This window comes from Harpia harpyja, chromosome 14 (genome assembly GCF_026419915.1).
Source record: "Harpia harpyja isolate bHarHar1 chromosome 14, bHarHar1 primary haplotype, whole genome shotgun sequence".
Classification (NCBI taxonomy): domain Eukaryota; kingdom Metazoa; phylum Chordata; class Aves; order Accipitriformes; family Accipitridae; genus Harpia; species Harpia harpyja.
The window spans coordinates 9,324,729-9,344,039 of record NC_068953.1 but is presented as its reverse complement, the minus strand read 5'-3'; the positions used below and the strand labels follow the sequence as shown (position 1 = coordinate 9,344,039).

The window sequence follows — 19,311 nt, the reverse complement described above, 5'->3', positions numbered from 1 at the left end:
TGTGTATTCAGAGACTAGTAAAAAAACCTGTGTAACGTACTACGGGGAAGATAGGATTTTGTTATGTGACAGGGAAGTGCCCAGCAGAAGCTGTTTTCCTTCTAAACTCACATTTCCTCATCCCTCGTACCTGTTCAGGTTTCTACTCCCCAAAACAGAGTGCTTTGCTGAAACTTCTCCACAGTGGCAGAGAGCTGAAGTGCCTCCTGCATCGCCCAGAACAGCACTGCCCAGAGCAGCTCTGGCAGACTTGAATTCAGCACATAAAATAACCTGGAAGCTTTGCATCAGGTGAATGAAATGAAGAGGCTGACCCTTTTTTTCCAAACAGTTCACATTTATTGATAACAATAAAAAAATCTTTTAAAGACTATCTGTATTTTATTACCAAGAATGAGGTATTATGTATACAAAACATTTACAGAATTTGATATGTAGTTCATGAGTACAGACAGGAAAGTGCAGAAGGACACTGATAACAGGAAAAAAAAAGCCAACAGAAGAGTCATTGGCTGAGAGAAGGAAGAGCAATAATATCGCACAAAGAAAGACCAGGGTATGGGAAATTAATTAGTCAGACTGCAGTGATCAAGTCATATTGCCACAGCACTTTGCTTAGAGGAGGATTAACTATTGTTTTTCTGGAATTTGATCTCCCCAGCTGTTTGTGCTGTCATGTGCTTTGAGCTCTAAAAGATGTGTTAAGATTAACAGAGGAAAAACCCAAAGTGCCACTTTTGAGCCAGCTCAAGTGAAAAACAAAATACAGATCTTCAGACTTGAAAAGTGACTGCAACTCAAAAAGGTCTACAAAGCCAGACACCTCTGGACAGATGTGGAGTGTCGAATGAAGCAGTTTCTTTACAGTTGTCAGCAAAATCGCCATCTGAGAGAGAGAGAGAGAGAGAGAGAAAAAAGGGGACCACCTTCAACCCTTACAGCCTGGTACATGGCAAGTGGCATTTGCAAAGAGCCGTGAGTGTCATTAAGCTAACCTCACTGTGTGTCCTGCTGCACTAGCTCCCCTGAGCCTGGGAATACTGGTTCCTGCATGTCAAGAATCAAACCACCTCTCCAGCAAGCTAGGTTCCTCCTAGGCAGACAGCTATATGAGCAGCCTGAGCACCACAGCATGTGGTTGTCTGCTGTGCAGATGCTGGGTGGGGAGCTGCTTGACACCAAAGCAGTGGCCTGTCTCACACAACAGCACACTTTGGCAGCCTAAGTGACAGTCTAACCTCCATCTTCAACTTCTAAGTCCAAAAAAGACAAAATAGACCAGTTTGGTTCAGCTTAAGGAGACTGGCCTCTTAGCACCTCTAAATCTCTTACTAAAATACTTCTGTCAGCTCTGTCTGCCACATTCCATAGCCAGAATTGGTCTGCAGAAGAGGTGCTCTTAGTTAGAGGTTAGTAGCCCGCCTCTCAGAAGCTTTGCAGTCATAAAAAAAGATTGATTTATACTGAGTTCAGAACCAGCTTTCCTCAGGCAGGGCATCCAGTATCTTAAGGGAGTTCAGCTTTGAAAGTGCAACACCTCTGCAAGCTCCTCTACCACTTACAACAGTGCTGCCTCCCCAAGACTTAATAGAGCCTACCCAGTGTTCTAGTAGGGACTGCAGCCAGCACAGTAACTCCTTCTGCCTGGATGGATAGTTTAGCTCTAAGAAGGTGAGGAAAGACCAAGCAGAGTCTAACTATGCAAATCCTGCTGTATTTCAGACTGAAATCTTTGCTCCACTGCCAGGTATGGTCTGTGGTTGTCTGCTGACAGCCCTTTGCCCAGCACTTCAGTCTTTTGTGCCTTTTGCTGTGCGTGGGAGGGGGCTCGAAGTGGAAGAATACCTGAACAGACTTTAACAAAAAGATTCAAGTAGGATTGCCTGGGCCTGGGTAGAACAGGCACAAAATGGAAAATGGCAGTTCACCACTGGCAGTAGCAGTAGTGAAAATGGTCAAGCAGACACTGCTTAGAACATCTACTGTATCACTTAAGAGTGAAGATCCCTGTGCTCCCTGCCTACATTAAAGCTTCTGCTGCTCAGAACTGAAGCGCTCTATTTCTGACATGCACAGTGAAGGATAGGAGGCAAGAGGGATTGAAAAGTGCACAGGAAGGAAGGATGTAAGCCATACCTCCTTTAGACTGTTTTAAGAAGCAAGCTTAAGCTCTGCATAAATTCCTGATAAGAACAGAGTCTCAGTAAAATCAATTCACAGGGAGTATACTAAGGAAGTGGCACAGAGCTGGGAACAAATCCTCAGACCAATTCTGGATCAGCCCAGTGTGACACAGTGAGGGAGAGCCTGCTCTCTGCCTCTCTCTCCACAGTGCTTCAAGTGCAAATCCAAGGAAAGAATGAATTGCTTCAACCCATCAAGACCCAGAGCTCATGTTCCCCAAAAATGTGCTCATACAAAAGGTATTAGTGTTTACAGCCTGGCCACAGCTCTGTGGGCATGCTTTGAAAAAAGTGGACTCACAAAGTCAAATATCCAGCAACTGCTTTTCTTTGTCTCGGACATCACTTAGTGGCAATGGGAGAACAGTTTGCAGCACTGGAAGATCACAGGGAATTTCTTAAGATGGCAAGGAATGTCCTGACAGGAGACTTGCAGTTGATCTCTAATGCACTACAGAGCATTTTTGGTAGGGTTTTTCTCTTTTTTGTTTTTTAAGATTTACACAATTAAAAAAAAAATTATTCTTAACTGATGCACTGGTTATTTTTCCTTTCAATGAGAGCCCTTGTGTTCAGAGTTCGGATTTGTGCAAGCACACTTGCAAAAATATTTATGGCTGAGTTAGGAAAAAGGGTTAAAGTTAAGAGACAAGCTGTTGGATCTAACAAGGACCAAAACTACTAAGTTTAAAATTCAAACAGCTACTTTACTATCTATAAAAGGCTTTTGTGGGGTGGGGGGTTTTTGCGCAATTGCCAGTTGAATATGCTGTATTGCAGTCAGCTGCCACAGGCGAGGGTCCAGCCATCTCATCCATTTGCTTTTCATCTGTTGTGGCACTACCTGGAAATCATGGAGCTGGAATGGGACTGGCTAGAAGAGGTGGTGGCAGCACTGAGCTGGGAGAATCCACTGTGGCTTGATTCAAGGCTGGTCATAGATCCCCTGCAATAAAAAACAAAGTAGTTTTAAGCTTCAGAACATACAAAGATTTTGATTTCTGCTATGTATCTATATTGTACTTGCTTTTTATTCAGTGTGCAAACAAAGAACAGTTTTGTGCAGATACTTTTCTGCCTCACCACATAAGGTAATGGGGACACGGAACACCACCTTGCAAAAACAGATGCTGTTCCGAAACTGAGAACTGGTTTCAGTCAATTACATCAACTAGCAGGCAACTGAACTGACTCAATTCCATTTTGAGTTGCACCCATTTCTACAGGACAACCTGCCAAGCCCAACAACTCGCACAACACTTTCAAAGCAAAGTGACTAGCGATGATTACAATGAGATAACTGATTAACCCCTTTTACACATTAATTGCTCCCAGTGCCAGTCCTGGTTGATTTTGTTTGTTTGTTTGGGTTTTGAGGCCTAAGAAAACACAAGTCCTCACAATTTACTTGTATTTAAGTGAACTTGACACTGGCTTGATCATCCGAGTATCAGAAATGTTTGACATCAGCTGACCTTCACAAACCTTGGCCAGACGTACCTGAAATCTTCAGATCCTATTACTTCTGTATAGTACATCACTTTACATTTGTGAGAGGAGACCTGTAGAGATGCTAACACATCATCCACACGAGGCAGGCTGGTTGTAGCACAGGCAGGCATGCTATGAAATTTCCACTGGAGAATATAGAAGCCAGGCCACCTGGTCACATGTGATCCCTGGAAGCAGCCAAAATAAAATTAAAAATTAACTTTGTTAACACAAAGATTTGTAGGCTTGAAATTTCTTTTCCAAGCTTAGAAAAACTGCCCACATGCTCATAATTTTTCCCCAATGCCAGTATTTCAGCTCCTCAGCCAACTGGCAGTGCTGGTCAACTCTCCCCACACAGCATGCTTATAAAAGTTATGATAGAATGCCAGCAGTTCCTCCTGCTTTCTGGCAGTGTCAAGGGGTTAGGATTTAAATATACTGAAAGGACAAAGTTCTTGTTTAAAACAATATCCATTTTTTCCATTTATATTCATTAACAGCTGTCCTTTGAGGCTGTGAAAAGAACAGTCAAGGCTCCTGCCTCACTGAAAGAGAAAGTACAGTTTCAAGAGGTCACTGCCCATATTTCCAGTTTAACACTTCCAATTAGATGACTTAAGGAGCTCCTTTTTCAAAGGCTGTTCAACTCTTATTTCAAGTCAAAAGGAATAGCAGTGGCAGAGTGTGATTATAAACATGCTGCATGTAATTTCAAACTTGATAATTAAAGGATAGGTTGCAAATGCCATTAAAAACCCCTTCAGGAACCCTGGCCGTTAAGGAGCTCCTTAACATGCCTGTTAGAGGGACAAACACACAGAAGCTCAGTCTTAAATTCCAGACTTCTCTCATTACTGAGGTAAGACACTATGATACTCTTCAAACATAGACTGCTTGCTTCAGAAAATAATGGTCAAAATTACAGCACAAAGCATGTCTTGCTACTTTCTGGATGCGCACTTCGTTCTAGGTGGCTTCCCTGTATTCCTTGCCAATCAATCCTTGCTAGTCACTATTGGACTGATGCAACCTCCCCTCACAGCAGATCCCATGTAAATACTATCCTCATTCCCTGCAGCATGCAGCTAGGAACATAAGCTGAAACATCGGCCAAAAGCAAGCAGACAGTCTGGAGCTGAATCACCACTCGGTCATCAATAACAATTGTGAATTAGAACATGTAGTTTTGGAGCTAGCCTCCATCTGCTCCCACACGAGGATTCGGCCGTCTTACCTGCACACTCTCCCCTTCTTTGCAGATAAGAGGGGACTCCACCATACTGTAATCACGACCCAATTGCCAGACTTTGTCTATCAACTGGACGTTGTTCCCACCAGGAGATGTAATACTGTGAGCTCCCAGAGAGTCCTTTTTAGGAGGCTGTGGGGCTCTCTTGGAATGAAAGATGTTAAAAACAATGTCGCCCTTGCACACGTCAAAATCCCATGTGATCACAGATGAGGCATCCACAATCTGAATGAGAACCTTAGACAGAAAAGTCATATTAGACAATAGCAATTTGCTTAGTAAAGACAAGCTCCTACCAGAAAAGACGACAAAGAACAGAGCTCTTGGTTGCTGGGCTTAGTTTCGAATATTAAAAAGGCATTGTCGATATAAATAATCTCACAATGGAGTGTCTATTTTAACACATGACTTTCAGAAGCTCTCAAGTAGCTCCTGAGTATATTGCCTGTATTTGCTTAGAAGGATTTGGCTTTGAATAGAACAAAAAACAGTGGCAATAAGATGATACCAGGAATGGTCACAAACTTCAGCTACTAAAACATCCTCATGCACCACAACTATAGAAGAACAAGGTGGAACCATGGCAACTAAGTAACCAAGTTCTAAACCATTTTCAGTCCAAGAGACAGTCTAGAGCAGAAGGTTGAGATGAAAGAAAAGAAAGGTAGACTACAACCGTACCTCATGCGGAGCTCCTTTGAAGACACTTGCAGACTGGTAGATTGTTTCAGTCCAAAGCTTTATGTCTTCGTTTTCCAACTCTTCTGCTGTCCGGTAGAGGGACTTGGGAACCAGCCCACCCTCTGGTACTTCACACTAAAAGCATAACAGCCATTAAAAAGTATCCCCTCTGTACATCCACACCCTGTCATGCTCTCTGCCTGCTAGCTTCAGAAACAAAACCCCACATTCAGCAAGTACTCTAAAGAATGAGATATGAACCAAGTTTGAAAGTAATTTTATAGCTTGTACATCACACATACATAAATTTATTTTACAATGATCTGTTTTAGGTGATTTTGCAGAATTAGACACCAGAGGAACAGATCTTGTATACAGACAGCAGCCACCACCACAGAAAATGAATATAGTTATCACTCATACTGCCCTATACTGAAGAAAGATGTGAGCCACTTAAGAATCCTGAGGAAAGTAGGAATAGCGACTCAGTCTAAAAAAAATATAGCCTACAGAGACCTGAAAGAACTGGGGTAGCTAAATTTAAGGGTGAAGGGTGGTGGGGTGATACAGTAACTTTACAAACACGTGAAAGGATATTGCAGTCAGGAAGATAGCAGTTTTGAAGTTACAACTGTCTGGACAGCTCAGTACTGGAACTGATTACACAACTTCCCTAAGCAATCTTCTTTTTAAAAAAGTCTCTAGTAATGAAGTTGGACAACTATCTGATCAGGAACAGCTTCCATAGAAACGTATGAGGTAGTAGAAGTGTTTGATAACTGAATTATAACAGAGAACTGAAAGGATCTTTGAGAAGTCATTTTTGTTCAAATATCCAGAAGTAAAGAAGAAGAGAAAGAGACTCTATCATTCTCTGTGACCAGCAGGAAGTATTGTAGCAATTTGCTTTCTGCTAACAGTCACTTCTGCTTACTTAAGTAGATTTTGCCAGCTTCTCAAGCTCTAAATTAGATAGCACAAATTCCATCCACTGAAAGCTACTCCTGCAGCAAAAAGCAGCCCACTGAAGACAAACACATGCTCTACTCTCAATGTGTCCAACAGTACTTCATTATCATTTGAGACTGTATTTGAACAGACCTAAATGAATTTAAAAAAATGGTACAGAAATTAACTTAGAAACTGTACAGGGGCTTAAAAAGCAAGCCTAAGATGGTATTTTAACATAGCTGAGTTCAGGAAAAAAAAAACAATCATCTAACTGTTACTGTGACAGAGGCTCCAGAAAATGCCCGAATTGCACTCCTACACCTCAGTCACACCAGTGAGCCTGCATTGTCAAAAACATTACAGAGAAAACAAACCTTACAGTATTGTCGAGATGTTAAAACGACAGATTCAATCGACACCCATAGTCTAGGCAGGAGACAGCTATTAAGGCATATGACAAGGGACTGAGAAATTACAGGATCCTGCAGTAAAACAATTTTTTTGGTTTGTTGTGGGTCAATGCGCTAGGAGACCTGGCTGTTTGTTAAGCCCTGCTAGCAGATGTGCCACATATTTCCTTGGACTCCTTATGGTATCAGTTAGTTCTTTTAGGTGACACAGACTCTTATGAGTAGCTGATGGTGACAGCTCTTGCTCAGTGTGGTGCTACCATGTCTGCTTGAACTTGACAGGTAAAGAGACTACAGCTTTTAACCACGCTTGGCTATTTTCATAAGTTATTTGATATTCATTGTAGAGAAGTATTGTACTTTTCTTTTTAAAGTGGATCCAGAAGAAAACACTAAGCCTGGAATCCTACATCATAGCCCCTGCCCCTAAACTACATTAGGAATCATTCTGTGTTTCTAGGTTTCTGAGCAGTGGAGAGGAAAAATAAAAAAAAACACAAATAAGTTGCTATATGCACTAGTTTATATTCATACCATGCACTCTCCACCAAGAAAATCAGGGATAATTTCTTTATCGATGTAATCCAGCAGTCCCCCAGGACCCTGGTAGTCATTTCCAGCATAAATAAGGAATTTCTTTCTAGTGTTGTCATCAATGAATGGACTAACCTACAAAGAAAAACAGAATAGATCAGGCTCCCACACTTTTCAAGTCAATTTTGAAGGAATCAGTTTGATTGCATTGTTACTGTCTGTTACACAAAGTTCACACTACAAAGAAGCTAAATTAACCGACTATGTAAGCAAGTTCCTAGGTAGTGTTTTTTAATCCGTTCCAGGAATCCTATAAAAGAGATGTTTCCAAATGGTAACATTTCCTGCTTATAAAGCCTCATCTCTAAAGTGCTTTTACAAACTGCAAGTGTGTAGCAGTGTACAGAGAGAGATGAGGAATACCCAGAATTACAAACATACCAGTGTCCAAAGAACTGGGAATACTCGAGGTGCTCTTAGAATAAGAAGACGACCCAAAGTCTCAGGATAATTAGCTTCGACCACCTCAATGATTCTTAGCAATGCTTTGACACCAGGTCTCCATAAATGCCGCATATTCAAGCCTTCTAGATCTACTAGACAGGTCCAAGAGCTAAATTTGAGAAAGACAAAAACAAAAAGAAAAATCTCAAGAGCATCAAAATTCTCCTTTCTTATGCAAGTGTCCAATGTACTGAAATGTGTGGACTCCACTGCATGTTTTGGTTTCTTCTATTTTACCTCCTTGCTTTGTGCTACCTATTGACACTGGAGTTTCAGTTCCTTAGTACAGAAATGTCTTAAGAGTGTGCCAAGCACGGTTACACAGTATGTGCAATGATCACTTTGGACATCATGCGTCTTCTCCCACAGACATTTCAGACTCCAGGTGAAGGTTAATACGAAGCCAAAAAAGATCCTGTCAACAGCCAGCCCAAATGTTAAACCATTGCTTTTACTGGGAAATCAATTAAGTGGCCACGCTGCTGCTATGAAGCAATTTAACATTCATGGTGCAGATTTCCTACTAACACAGTACAGTAACAGTGCTATTACGTGTCAAAGCTAATTCTGTTGTCAGATCTCAGGGAGGGAAGTTTTTTCTATAGGAAGAGCTATGTTCTTAATACTAAATACTGAGCTTCAGCATATACTTTAGTTACTTTCCAAGTTCAGGTCTTGCCCTGGGCATGAATTCAAGATTTACAGCTGTGCTGCACCAGCTAGCATCCATTAAATTATGCATAAGGCTTCCATGAAACAGCAAACACTTTGTTTCACTTTAAATGTTTAATATGTAGTCCTTTAGGATTACTTCTACAAATGAAGATCCAGTAGGGCAACACAATTTCAGAGTTACACACATGAAACCGATCTCTTGGATTTGACCTCCCACTGAGAGCTAGGACAGCTAGTTCTTTTACAGGGCAAAGATAAGCAGACATACCACCCACCCCTGAACCTTTACAGATTAAAGGAAGGAGTCAGAAATTGAAAGGAGTCCAAGAAACATTGTTTCTTTTCAGGGCCAGTCCTGCATACATTCCACTCCCTTAAATCCATTTTGCAGTTAACACTTTCCTAAGTGACCCCTACAATGACTTAAAGATGGGATAACAAGTATTTTTGACTGAACTTCATATGAAGTCATGCTAGTACTTTGAAAACTAGACTTCAGGTTTCACAGGAGCCTCATGACCTTGCCTTGGATCAAGAGCTGAGTAACTGCATATAATAAACGGAGAATGCAAACAAGAACTGAATGTAATGAGCCTTGGTATGGACTATGGATGAACAAATAACATGAAAATAATACCTGAAACTACTGGAAAGGTTATCCATGATACTATCATGGCTTGATTTTTTTGGCAGCCTGTACCAACGTCCGTCTATAAAATCCCCCAGAAACAGAAATGGGAGTTAGGCTGCATTGTTTTGCAGACATCCAACAATAGAAGAGAGTAGAAGCATAACACCCACCATGTAGAACTGTTATGGCATGACACAGAGACTGCTAGAGCAGGTGTTGTGTTTCCTTTAGGCTTGACTATGCAGATTTACTCTAGCAGTAATTGTGGAGGCTCTCAGTGAACTGTAACTGTGCTTCTATCTGTACATGAGACACACAGCCTACCCTTGGCTTGTTTCATTTAATAAGCTTTGCTCAGCAGCATCACATTGCCTGATGTTCCCCCACACACACCATGAAACCAGGTAATTCCCAAAGAGCAGATCCACTTGTATTTTACCTTATTGGCCTGCCAAATACTTTGGTATTCTCCTCGCACCGCCTCAATCCTTCTTCATTTATTGAAAGAACCTGTAGAAGAAAACATGTTGTTTAGAGAAGACAGTCTTAAACTCAGTAGATGGGATAAAGAAAAAAGATGTTTATATCCAAAGACTAATTAAAACTACAAGCTCAAACCAGCATAAACTTTTTTTCCAAAGAATGAACTAGAGATCACTACATTTACCCCATTGGTTGATCTTGTTGAAAAATAAACATGCCTTTCCATAAAAGCAGTAAAATGTAAACAAGATACTCCTAAAAACTGAGTCCCAGGTGAGACAAGGGAGTAATACAGACAAGAAGCCTCCCTACACTTCTGCTCCTTTAAGCACTGATTTCCTCTTTACTCAGAAATTAAAGCCCCTTTTTAAGTCAAAGAAAGTAACCTGGAAACAGAACTAGGGCAAAGAAACAAAATTTAGTATGTGGCTGGAAATGCCACTGGAAGAGAAAAAGTAAAATCCAGCCCCTTCTTCTAGTGGTTACTATGGCCATGACTGTCATTAGTAGGAGTCAAAAAAAATTACTGCAAACCTGGAATTCTGCCAGCTTTCTGCCTGGAAACTGAGCAGATCCACAATAACACAGTCTGAATGATGCCTTTAGAGAAGGCAAAATTACAGGCAAGTACTTTTTCTTTAAAAATAAATTATTCTTATCCTTGAATACAGGCTTGACAAAATATGAACATGGCATTTTCTCTTCTGTACAAACGCAGAGTCTTGAAGCACTGCACAAACTGCAGAAGAATCTGTGAAAATGCTAACCCATAACTACAGGAGCTGCCAAGAACTACGCCTTTCCGCCATCAGTTTGCAGTTGGAAAGAATGCAGAAGATCAGCTACCAGGAGCTTTCAGATGTATTCAAACCAAAAACAGACGGCCAAAGAGTACATCAAAATATCCAGAGTGATGAATGTTCTGGCAGAGAAGGAAATTTCTAAATGAAAATATGACATTGTTAGCAACTTGCTGGCTCCAAAAATACTTACGTATCGAAGCAAGGCCTCTTCCCCAAGAGCTCGCACTAAGCCTTTGGTATCCATCTGTCCCAATCTCAGCACATACAGCGGGCGACCATCTGAATAATGACAACAAATAGATCAGCATAACCTTTTATTTTTACAACAATAGACAATTTGAGCAAGCTAGTTTTGTGCTAAAAATCCCAATGGAAACAAGCCATAATCAGTTCAAACTGTTGTACAGCTGGAAAAGGGAAAACCTGGAGCAGATGGCAATATAAACTTTACCCTGTCCAGCTACACCAAAAGATTGCCTGTAAATGAACTGCAAAAGTTTAATGGAGACATCGTGATGCAAAAATAGCTCCCCTATTTGCAAGGAAAGGTCCAAGGAATTCAACATGTACACTGGTACACAGAAGGTATTGGTATACACAGTTAAAGACACAGGACTATAATTAGCTTCCAGGACAGCTAAGATACAGGAAAAACTTTAGTCCACCAGCATAACTAAAGAGTTGCAATGAAGGCTGTAAGCCTTCCATCACACATGACAATACTGCTCTGGATAGCTTACAGCAACATTTTTGGAAAAGTAGCTACCTTGAGTTCTGGATGAAACAAAGTGTTAACCCAGAGACTTGCTTTCTGCAGTATTTGCTGAAGTCACACCTTTCAGCTATGTCATTACATACTATGCGGAACTGGCACACAGCCTCACTTATGCAGGTTAAGCCTGGTGAGAACTGACTCTGTTCCAGAGATCAGCTTCATGCAGACCCTCTGGATTCAAAGCGCTGCCTTTTCACAGTCATCTTGTTGCATACTGGGGCATCCTGATACTATCCAGGATACAAAGGCATTAAGCTTAACACCTGCATTGGCTGAATTTGAGAATCAAAGCTTGCATTTCTGGCTCTTCACAATAGGAGCTAGTTGTCCAAAACAGCTTCCATCCTCCTGTGAGGATGTGAAGAAGCTGTGATGCATTTTTTTAAGCTTTGCTCCATCTATTCTAGTACACAAACTAAATAACCACCAACTTGTAAAACTGAATATGCTGGGACACAAAAAAAGCAAAGCTTTCTACATAAAAATCTCCCTGAAGTCTTGTTGTCTGTTTAGCTTTACTTCCCTACAACAACTGCAGAGAGGTATCAAATTATCATTAAGTCCTTTGGGACACAAGGAAAGAAACTGTCAAGATATGCTATTAAAAAACACCAAACAACCAAAACTGCAGAGTCAAGGCAAGTTATTTATTTGGCAGACACTACCCCCATGAAAGTTCACAGTATGTTGTATTTTATCAGGTGGTCTAAAAGAAAATGTTATTTTAACATCAGTACACACTTATCTTGGAATGTACTGTTTAGCTTTTGAAACACTAAACAAAAAGTGCTATTAAGCTTCATAGCAGGTCTATCTCCCTCACAGATGCACATGTATCCAAAACCAAACTAATAGCTTACTAACCCTGGTCCACCCAAATGACACATGAAGGAAAGTCTCAGCTGACAGTGCTGTATTATCACTGTATATTTTATATTCCATTAGAGCTTTGTGATTTAAAAACCCATTTGATTGAAGAATTCCTGTCAAAATAAAAGCCACTCAGATGTATAGAAAACTGTGCTAATTGCAAGCCAAAATAATAACTTTTATTCTTTTGCACTAATAGCTCATTCTAGACAACACATTTCATAATCACTGCTGCCTTTGCTTTAGCACTAAAAGCTATACAGAACTCAGCTAGCTTAAGTTTGGCATATTTAGCATATGTAGGAGGAAAGGAGCAATACTAGAAAAGAGGGTTTAAAAAAAGAACCTACCACTAAAATTTTAAATTATAGAGAATTGCTCAGCTTTGAAATCCCGTTTCCATTATTGACAAACCCATGCTTTATTTGTGGGCATGCTGCAAAAGAGATCAAAGGAACTGGAGGGGAAGATAGTGGGGCATGAAGTTCACCACAAGACTGAAGAACTTCTCAGAAAAACATTAAACAATCCTTTGATGCATTTTGCACCTTTCTACTAACTGGCAGGACCCAGTTATGTGCTATTGACAGAGGAAGTCTTTGCAAAGTAAAGACAAGGAACTGACAGAAAGGGAGAACTTATTTGCAGGTCTTTTTCCCTACAATCTTTGCAAACATGTTCTCATTTTCCATTTTCTCAGTTTGAGGCTTGTCAAGCCCAAAGCAGCAGGGGAGAGCCACTCAAGCTCTTCAGCTTTACAGTGATTAAACTTCTGCTGTGTCCTCCCTGTCTCCTGGCCACTACTGCTGACAGCATCCTGTCCTGTTTCATATGCCTCTTGTAACAGGAAGAGCTAGCAGAAACAACGGTGCCTAGTAGGGAAAAGACTAAATCAGAACACAGATAGCTCACAGTAAGAGATCATTTCCTTATCTAAAGAGCCCAGCTTGCCTCAAGCCACAAATCCCAAAACGTTTCATTTCTATGTACATATTAGCAACAAGATCAGTGCACGATAAAGCAAGCGGAGGGATAGGGGAGTGTCAGGCATAGTTTTAAACACAGGCAGTGTTTTAAAGATCTGGCTGTGTCTCACCACACAAAGGAAATTCAGCCAAATCTTCTTCCCTCCTTAAATAAACCTGCTCTATTTGATGTTTTGCAACATCCCACTTATCATTAAGCTGATTGTAATGCCAAATAAGTATTCATTTATGCCATCAGCAGACTTATACAACATCAGAAATAAGTTGATTAGAAAGACGTACTTATTTACAAACACCTTTTAATCACTGAAAGAGAATACTCAGCATTTGCATAACACCCTTCTAAGCATCTCAGAGCACTACAGAAATGCAATTAGTAAGTTTTTTAAGCTACTGGCAAAACAGAGCTCTTTAGAGCATTAAATATGTCAGTATTAGTCAGAAAGATTAGGACCTGGGAGTCTGCCTCCACCGACTAAGGAGCTGGCAACATCAATTAAAATGCATTTAGTACGTAACAACTGAGAAGTTCTAACGATCTTTCCAGTCACCTCTAGTTTAGAGGGACAACAATCACCTTTAATTCAGAACATAAAAAGGCTATTCAGTATCCACCCTATAGAGCATACCTTTGTCATGGTGATGCCAGCCTCCTGCATAGTAATCTTGGAGTACTTGAGGAGGGTTCCAGGTGTCTAGAATATAGTCCACCTGGTGCTGCTTACGCCATGTCAGCGACTGGCAAAGGATCTCTCTTGCTTTATCAATGTTGAAGTCCCGAGCACGCAGGAATCTTAAAATGTGCTCATCCTTTGGGATCTATTAAAAAAAAACCCAAACAAAAAACTAAAAAAAACCCCACAAACCCAATTTTGTATCCAAGGTTTGAAACAAGAACAAAAAAAACAACAGAAGCTGAAAAACGTGCAGCCCTGCACCAATCCAAGAGGATGGTATGTAACACTGGAAGTTACTCAAGCAAATCAGTCTGTTTGCAACAAAAACATGAGCCCTGTCAGGTACTGCAGCTACCTTCACATAAGGGATATAAAAATTTCATGAACTAATGTAATTATTTACACCTGTATGACCATACTAAGTCAATCTAATTTAAATGAATCTAGGGACAAAACACAGACTGTATTTCATTGCTAAGTAAAAGGAAGCTGAGACACACACGCAAATCACAAGCCACTGGAAAACCCCCAGCCTTGCTATCAGTGATTTAACTGGCCACATTGCTTCCCTTTCAGTACTGCAGTTAGGGACATAGATTTGAGAATGTGATGTTTGGCCAAAACAAACAAATGTAAAAATAAGGTATTGTAGAACCAGACAGACTTACAAAACCGATGTTATTCCCCTGTGCTGGTTTTACTGACATTGAGAGGCGGTCACGCTAATCATTTAAGCACCTCAGCTGGCAAAGTCAGAAGGACAGTCACAATGAACTTCTATTGCCACTGTATAGACTTAATTTAGGTTTTGATCATGGAGGGCCACTTAACAGGAACAATTAGCCACAGGAGATGTGGCATGATGTTTCATCAGGTCCACCTTGTATATCACACATTCGGAGATAGAGCCACAAGAGACCAACAGTAACTTACTTTGCCTTTGTGCGTCTCCTGGAGCCACTGTCTCAGTCGAATGAGGCAGCTTTCCTGCATTGGTGTCAAGTCACCCAGATACCGCTTGATGTAGTCTGCATCTAGCTTGTCTAAAAGGAGATGTGCATGTGATTAAAGTGGTCCTGAACCGACCTAGTCAAAGTAGCAAGGGATCTTAAATGCTGATATCTCAAGCTTAGAAGCAGCTGCTCTGTTCTGTGCAGTCAGAATTGAATAGAGTTTCTTTAAATCAATGAAAAGATGAGCAAGGCAATATACACAGTCATCTTAATGGCAAACCAAGAAGATTAATTCTCCTTCTGCAACTAAGAAAGGAGTAAACCCATTTATTTACAAAAGCATTTTGCTAGTATATTCAGATTTGTCAATTCATAGCATCATAGGGCTTGCTGCTTCTGGAAGTACTTAGAGAAGCTTTGATCTAAATCTCCCAGTGCAAGAATTCTCCCCAATTCCCTTATTAACAGGGGAAGGAAGATACTACAGAAGACTGTGTCCAGGGAAGCTTCAGCCCTTTCCTCCCTGTTATTCCTACAGTTATACCCACCCCTGAATTTCAGGGCAAGAAGTATGCCATTCATTTGCAACGTAATGAACAGTAAAGAATTTTTCCACTCATATCTGATCTTCATTTACTAAAAAGATCATCCCATAACAGCTATCCAAGCTATCCCACATGTTACTGCTTTGCAAGCCTGCAATTTAACATTGTATGTTACCAAACAAAGAGCCAATGTGAAGATTTTTGGCTGCCCATGAGAAGCAGCACAGTGCTGAGAGCCTCTCCAGTACAAAGAACCCCACTAAAACAAGTCAGACCACCATACCATCAGGCGTTCCTGCTGTGGGCTCTGAGGGGCTGCTTGAAGTGTTGAGAATCTCCTTATTGTTCAAGCCCTCCTTTGTGGCAGAGTCTGGTATATTAATAGCAGGTGAAACAGGTCGTCTTGCATGGGATGTACTGCTCTCCAATTTACATGCAACAGGAGGAGTCCAACGAGGAACAAAAGTTATTCCTTCTTCCTCCAGCTGCTTCAGGTAGTATTCTATTATTTCTTTCCCCTTCAAAAAGGAAAATTTATATCAGCTACTAAAACCACTCATTTAGATACAGAAAGGGTTGGGCTGAAAACCCAGTAAGTGGCCAGACCTCTCTAAAGATTCCACTTGAAAATACAGACCTACACACACATGCTGCCCCAGGCTAAAGAGTAAACAGCCCAGCTTTTTGAGCAGAGCAGCCTGTTACTTAGCAGCAGCTACATTGTCTTTTGGTAACTTGGATCCAGGCACCTCCTTCATGACTGCAAGCTCACCTTTTTAATATTGCTGGTGTACTGCTTCATGGCAATCTTTTCCACTGTGCTTTCAAAACCAAAAAAAGATTTTATATCCAGACTTGCTGACTGTTCAAAACAGGTCCAGTCTTCATTGTCAGGATGAACCTATTAGTTAAAAGGAGGTCATGCAGCTTAGTTACCCATTTAGTATTTTTTTTCCTCACAATATTTGAAATGACTGTTTCTTGTTTTACAGGTTTACATAGTCAAAAACATAAAAGTAGAATCTGCAGTCTTTTGCTTCATTTGCAAAACACAGTTTGAAAAAGGTAACGCTAAAGAACAAAAAGCTGAGAAGCCCTCCTATAGTCCCATGGCTAGCACAGCACTTTCTTGTTAAAAAAAAAAGGAGAGGGTGGAGAAATACTAGTGCACCAGCCAAGAGCCAAATGACTAGCACATTTATACAATTAACACTATCTCATTCTAGATATGGGCTGTGACTGTAGTGTATCTGTGGAACAGGGTAAAATACTCCACAGCAAACTTGCTGCTGCTGCAGGTTAGGCTGATAGACCAAGGCCAGCTAGCCTGAGGACTGCAGCAGGTACAGCGTAAGCATTTCCAAGCACTGTAGTCTAGACATGTTTGCAACAGACATACTGCAATAAATCGTTCCCTCATTGACCTATGAAGTATCTTAGTATTTTGTAGATTGAAAACTATTTTACTTTGTTCTCCTATGATAATGCTACAGAAAGAAGTGTAAACAACTCATTTGGTTGACAGCTGAATAAGCTATCTTAAAGCACTCCCAACTTTCTTCTTAGCTTTCATCTTAGTTTGCTGAGAGATGATCCTGAAACAGAGATGTTACTGCTTACAGTTGGACTCAGTCCCAAAGGTCTTTTCCAACCTAAATGATTCTATGATTGATGATGATCCTCTGAAGGAAAGCCATTTTCTAAACTCTCTTCAGCTAAAAAAAGACTTGTCTAAGAAATTTCCAGGCTGGGCTCTGAATTTCTAGCTATACAAACATCACAGAAGGCTGGATTTCTGGGCATGCAACTGTCCTGATGCCTTAAGGTTCCCCTCCCCCTCAAAACATGCTAAAATTGACTGGGAACAGTATCAACACTTTACAACAAGACAACAAACAGGAAAAAAACCACATTTCCCTTCATTTGCTTCTTCTGCATTAGGGAATGGAGGTTAGAAGAATAGCTTGTACAGCTTAAATAAGTACAAATCATCATAACAACATTTAAGAATCTTCCTGTCCTTCCATAAATTCAATTATAAAATAACTTTAATAAGAATGAACTTTTAAAAACAGTTTATTCTTGAATTAGAATTCTGGTTTTGTATTTACCTATTAATTTCTTGATTGAGTAGAGCAAGGGCAAGGAGAAGTGTAGTGTTTTGTATATATTTACCACATGCACTTTCCTGTATAGCGTTTCCCCTGTTTAAACAGAGCTTTCACAGAAAAGTTGCAGGTGGAAAAGTATTTTTAAATGTACACTGGAAATAATTGCAGAAATAATAATAAAAAAAATCAGATAATAATGCCAAGTGGGTTTGACATCTAGTGACCTTTTAACCATGGTTCTGTACACAACAGAAAATGTTATCACCTGCACATAAAAAGAATGCTACAATACAAATAAATTGGTTTCATTTGCTAGCTTTGGTTTGACCTTTAACATCCATTTGAAGTTTTACTGCTATATGCATGTGCTGTATGAGCGTGTGAGCATTAGCTAAGCCATTCAGAAAAAAAAATGACCAGAGTATAGTAGTAAGCATGCCACCGGAATCCTTTGTATCAGAAAACATCTGCACTGAAGACCAAGAACAATGGAAAGAATTAAGTTAAAACATAGCTGACTCAATGAACATTTGTCTGAGCTGAGCAGAAGGCAAATAAGCTACGTTGAACTCTCCTTTAACAATTCTGTCAAGGTATCATCAACCTCACCAAGTCCCACACTGCTATTACAGACCACAGATTTGCCTAAACAGAGCTGTCAAACACAGCAAATTATGTTGTGTTCTGCTCTCTGAGAAGATGCTCAAGCAAGAGGGTGCCAAACTTGTTTCAATTCTTCAAGCAAGTGTGTTACATTTAACACTAACAACAATTATCACTCATGGCAATGTGTTGGTTATTTTTTCTTGCAAGGCAAAAGCCAAGAACAACCCAACTTCTGTTTATGAGTCCTGAAATCTAAACACTGTCTTCACTCCATCTGTAGCACCACCAAGAGCCTGTTACTCACTGTGTAACAGCAGTGTTCATTAATAATGACTCTATTAGAGAAGGTTTCATTATAGGCTTCTATATGCAAAGTCCTTTCTCGTCTGTTCAAAGAATTCTTCTGGACAAAGTAGACATAATCCACTCCTGCAATCTGAGGAAGATGACATAGATTCCGTTAAGATACGATATTCGTGTGAAAGGATACATAAAAGTATAAAACAGGCACTTCAAACCTAATCACCTTTTTCAATAGCCGTGGTGCATCTATATCCAGCTTACAGCGCCGTTCAATCACGTGGATAGCTTCATCCTCACTCTTGTATTCATTTACAGTGTCACTGGCTACAAACATAGGGATCAGAGGACACGTAGGAAACCTCCTCTCATATGCCTATAAAGATGGAAAGAAAAGAAAACAAACTATCATCACAATTAATTCCTGAGGGTGTGCGTAGAGTTCCTTCATTGACATCACCAGCATTTTGAGGCATAACACCCTTCATAGCTTTTGTATAAAGGATTGAGCCTTCCTGGAGTCCACATTATAGCTGAAAAAGTCACAGTGCGTTCCAAACAATCCATTTATTAGTATGTTCCTAATATAGCCCTTTCCAGGTAAAACAATTTTTAAAACACATGAAATACCCCATTTCTCCCCTCCCTCCACAAAGGAAATTGTTCATTATGTACAAGGACAATCCTCTTGTCAGCAATAACAGGAAAATAAGACCCTCTAGTTCTAAAATACCACAAGACAAAACAATTATGTGTTGGACTAAAAAACCCCACGTGCTAATTATCAGTGTTTCACCAAGCTGTCTAGAGGGTTTTCCATACAGCTCCCAAAGGTCTAATAAAAACATTCCAAAACCTATTTCTTAAGCTAATAGAGCTCTCAAGCTCCC

General features: G+C 40.3%; 1 protein-coding gene across 3 annotated transcripts in view; it reads right to left on the bottom strand.

The window, feature by feature from the left end:
* Window positions 1-316: 316 nt before the first annotated feature.
* Window positions 317-19,311, bottom strand: part of SEC14L1 (SEC14 like lipid binding 1) — a 47,841-nt gene continuing 28,846 nt past the window's right edge. For 2 of the 3 annotated variants that reach the window (XM_052807702.1, XM_052807703.1), the window contains exons 3-17: window positions 18,648-18,797; window positions 18,426-18,557; window positions 16,177-16,305; window positions 15,688-15,922; window positions 14,840-14,949; window positions 13,859-14,048; window positions 10,789-10,877; window positions 9,752-9,822; window positions 7,944-8,115; window positions 7,503-7,637; window positions 5,608-5,742; window positions 4,912-5,163; window positions 3,684-3,862; window positions 3,028-3,129; window positions 317-886 (exon numbers count right to left, since the gene is read on the bottom strand). In XM_052807702.1, coding sequence (XP_052663662.1) covers window positions 871-886; window positions 3,028-3,129; window positions 3,684-3,862; window positions 4,912-5,163; window positions 5,608-5,742; window positions 7,503-7,637; window positions 7,944-8,115; window positions 9,752-9,822; window positions 10,789-10,877; window positions 13,859-14,048; window positions 14,840-14,949; window positions 15,688-15,922; window positions 16,177-16,305; window positions 18,426-18,557; window positions 18,648-18,797 — 2,097 coding nt within the window. In that variant the 3' untranslated portion in view covers window positions 317-870. Of the gene's footprint in view, window positions 887-2,925; window positions 3,130-3,683; window positions 3,863-4,911; window positions 5,164-5,607; window positions 5,743-7,502; window positions 7,638-7,943; window positions 8,116-9,751; window positions 9,823-10,788; window positions 10,878-13,858; window positions 14,049-14,839; window positions 14,950-15,687; window positions 15,923-16,176; window positions 16,306-18,425; window positions 18,558-18,647; window positions 18,798-19,311 lie in introns of those variants that run through there. The other variant, XM_052807704.1, reaches the window with a different exon arrangement.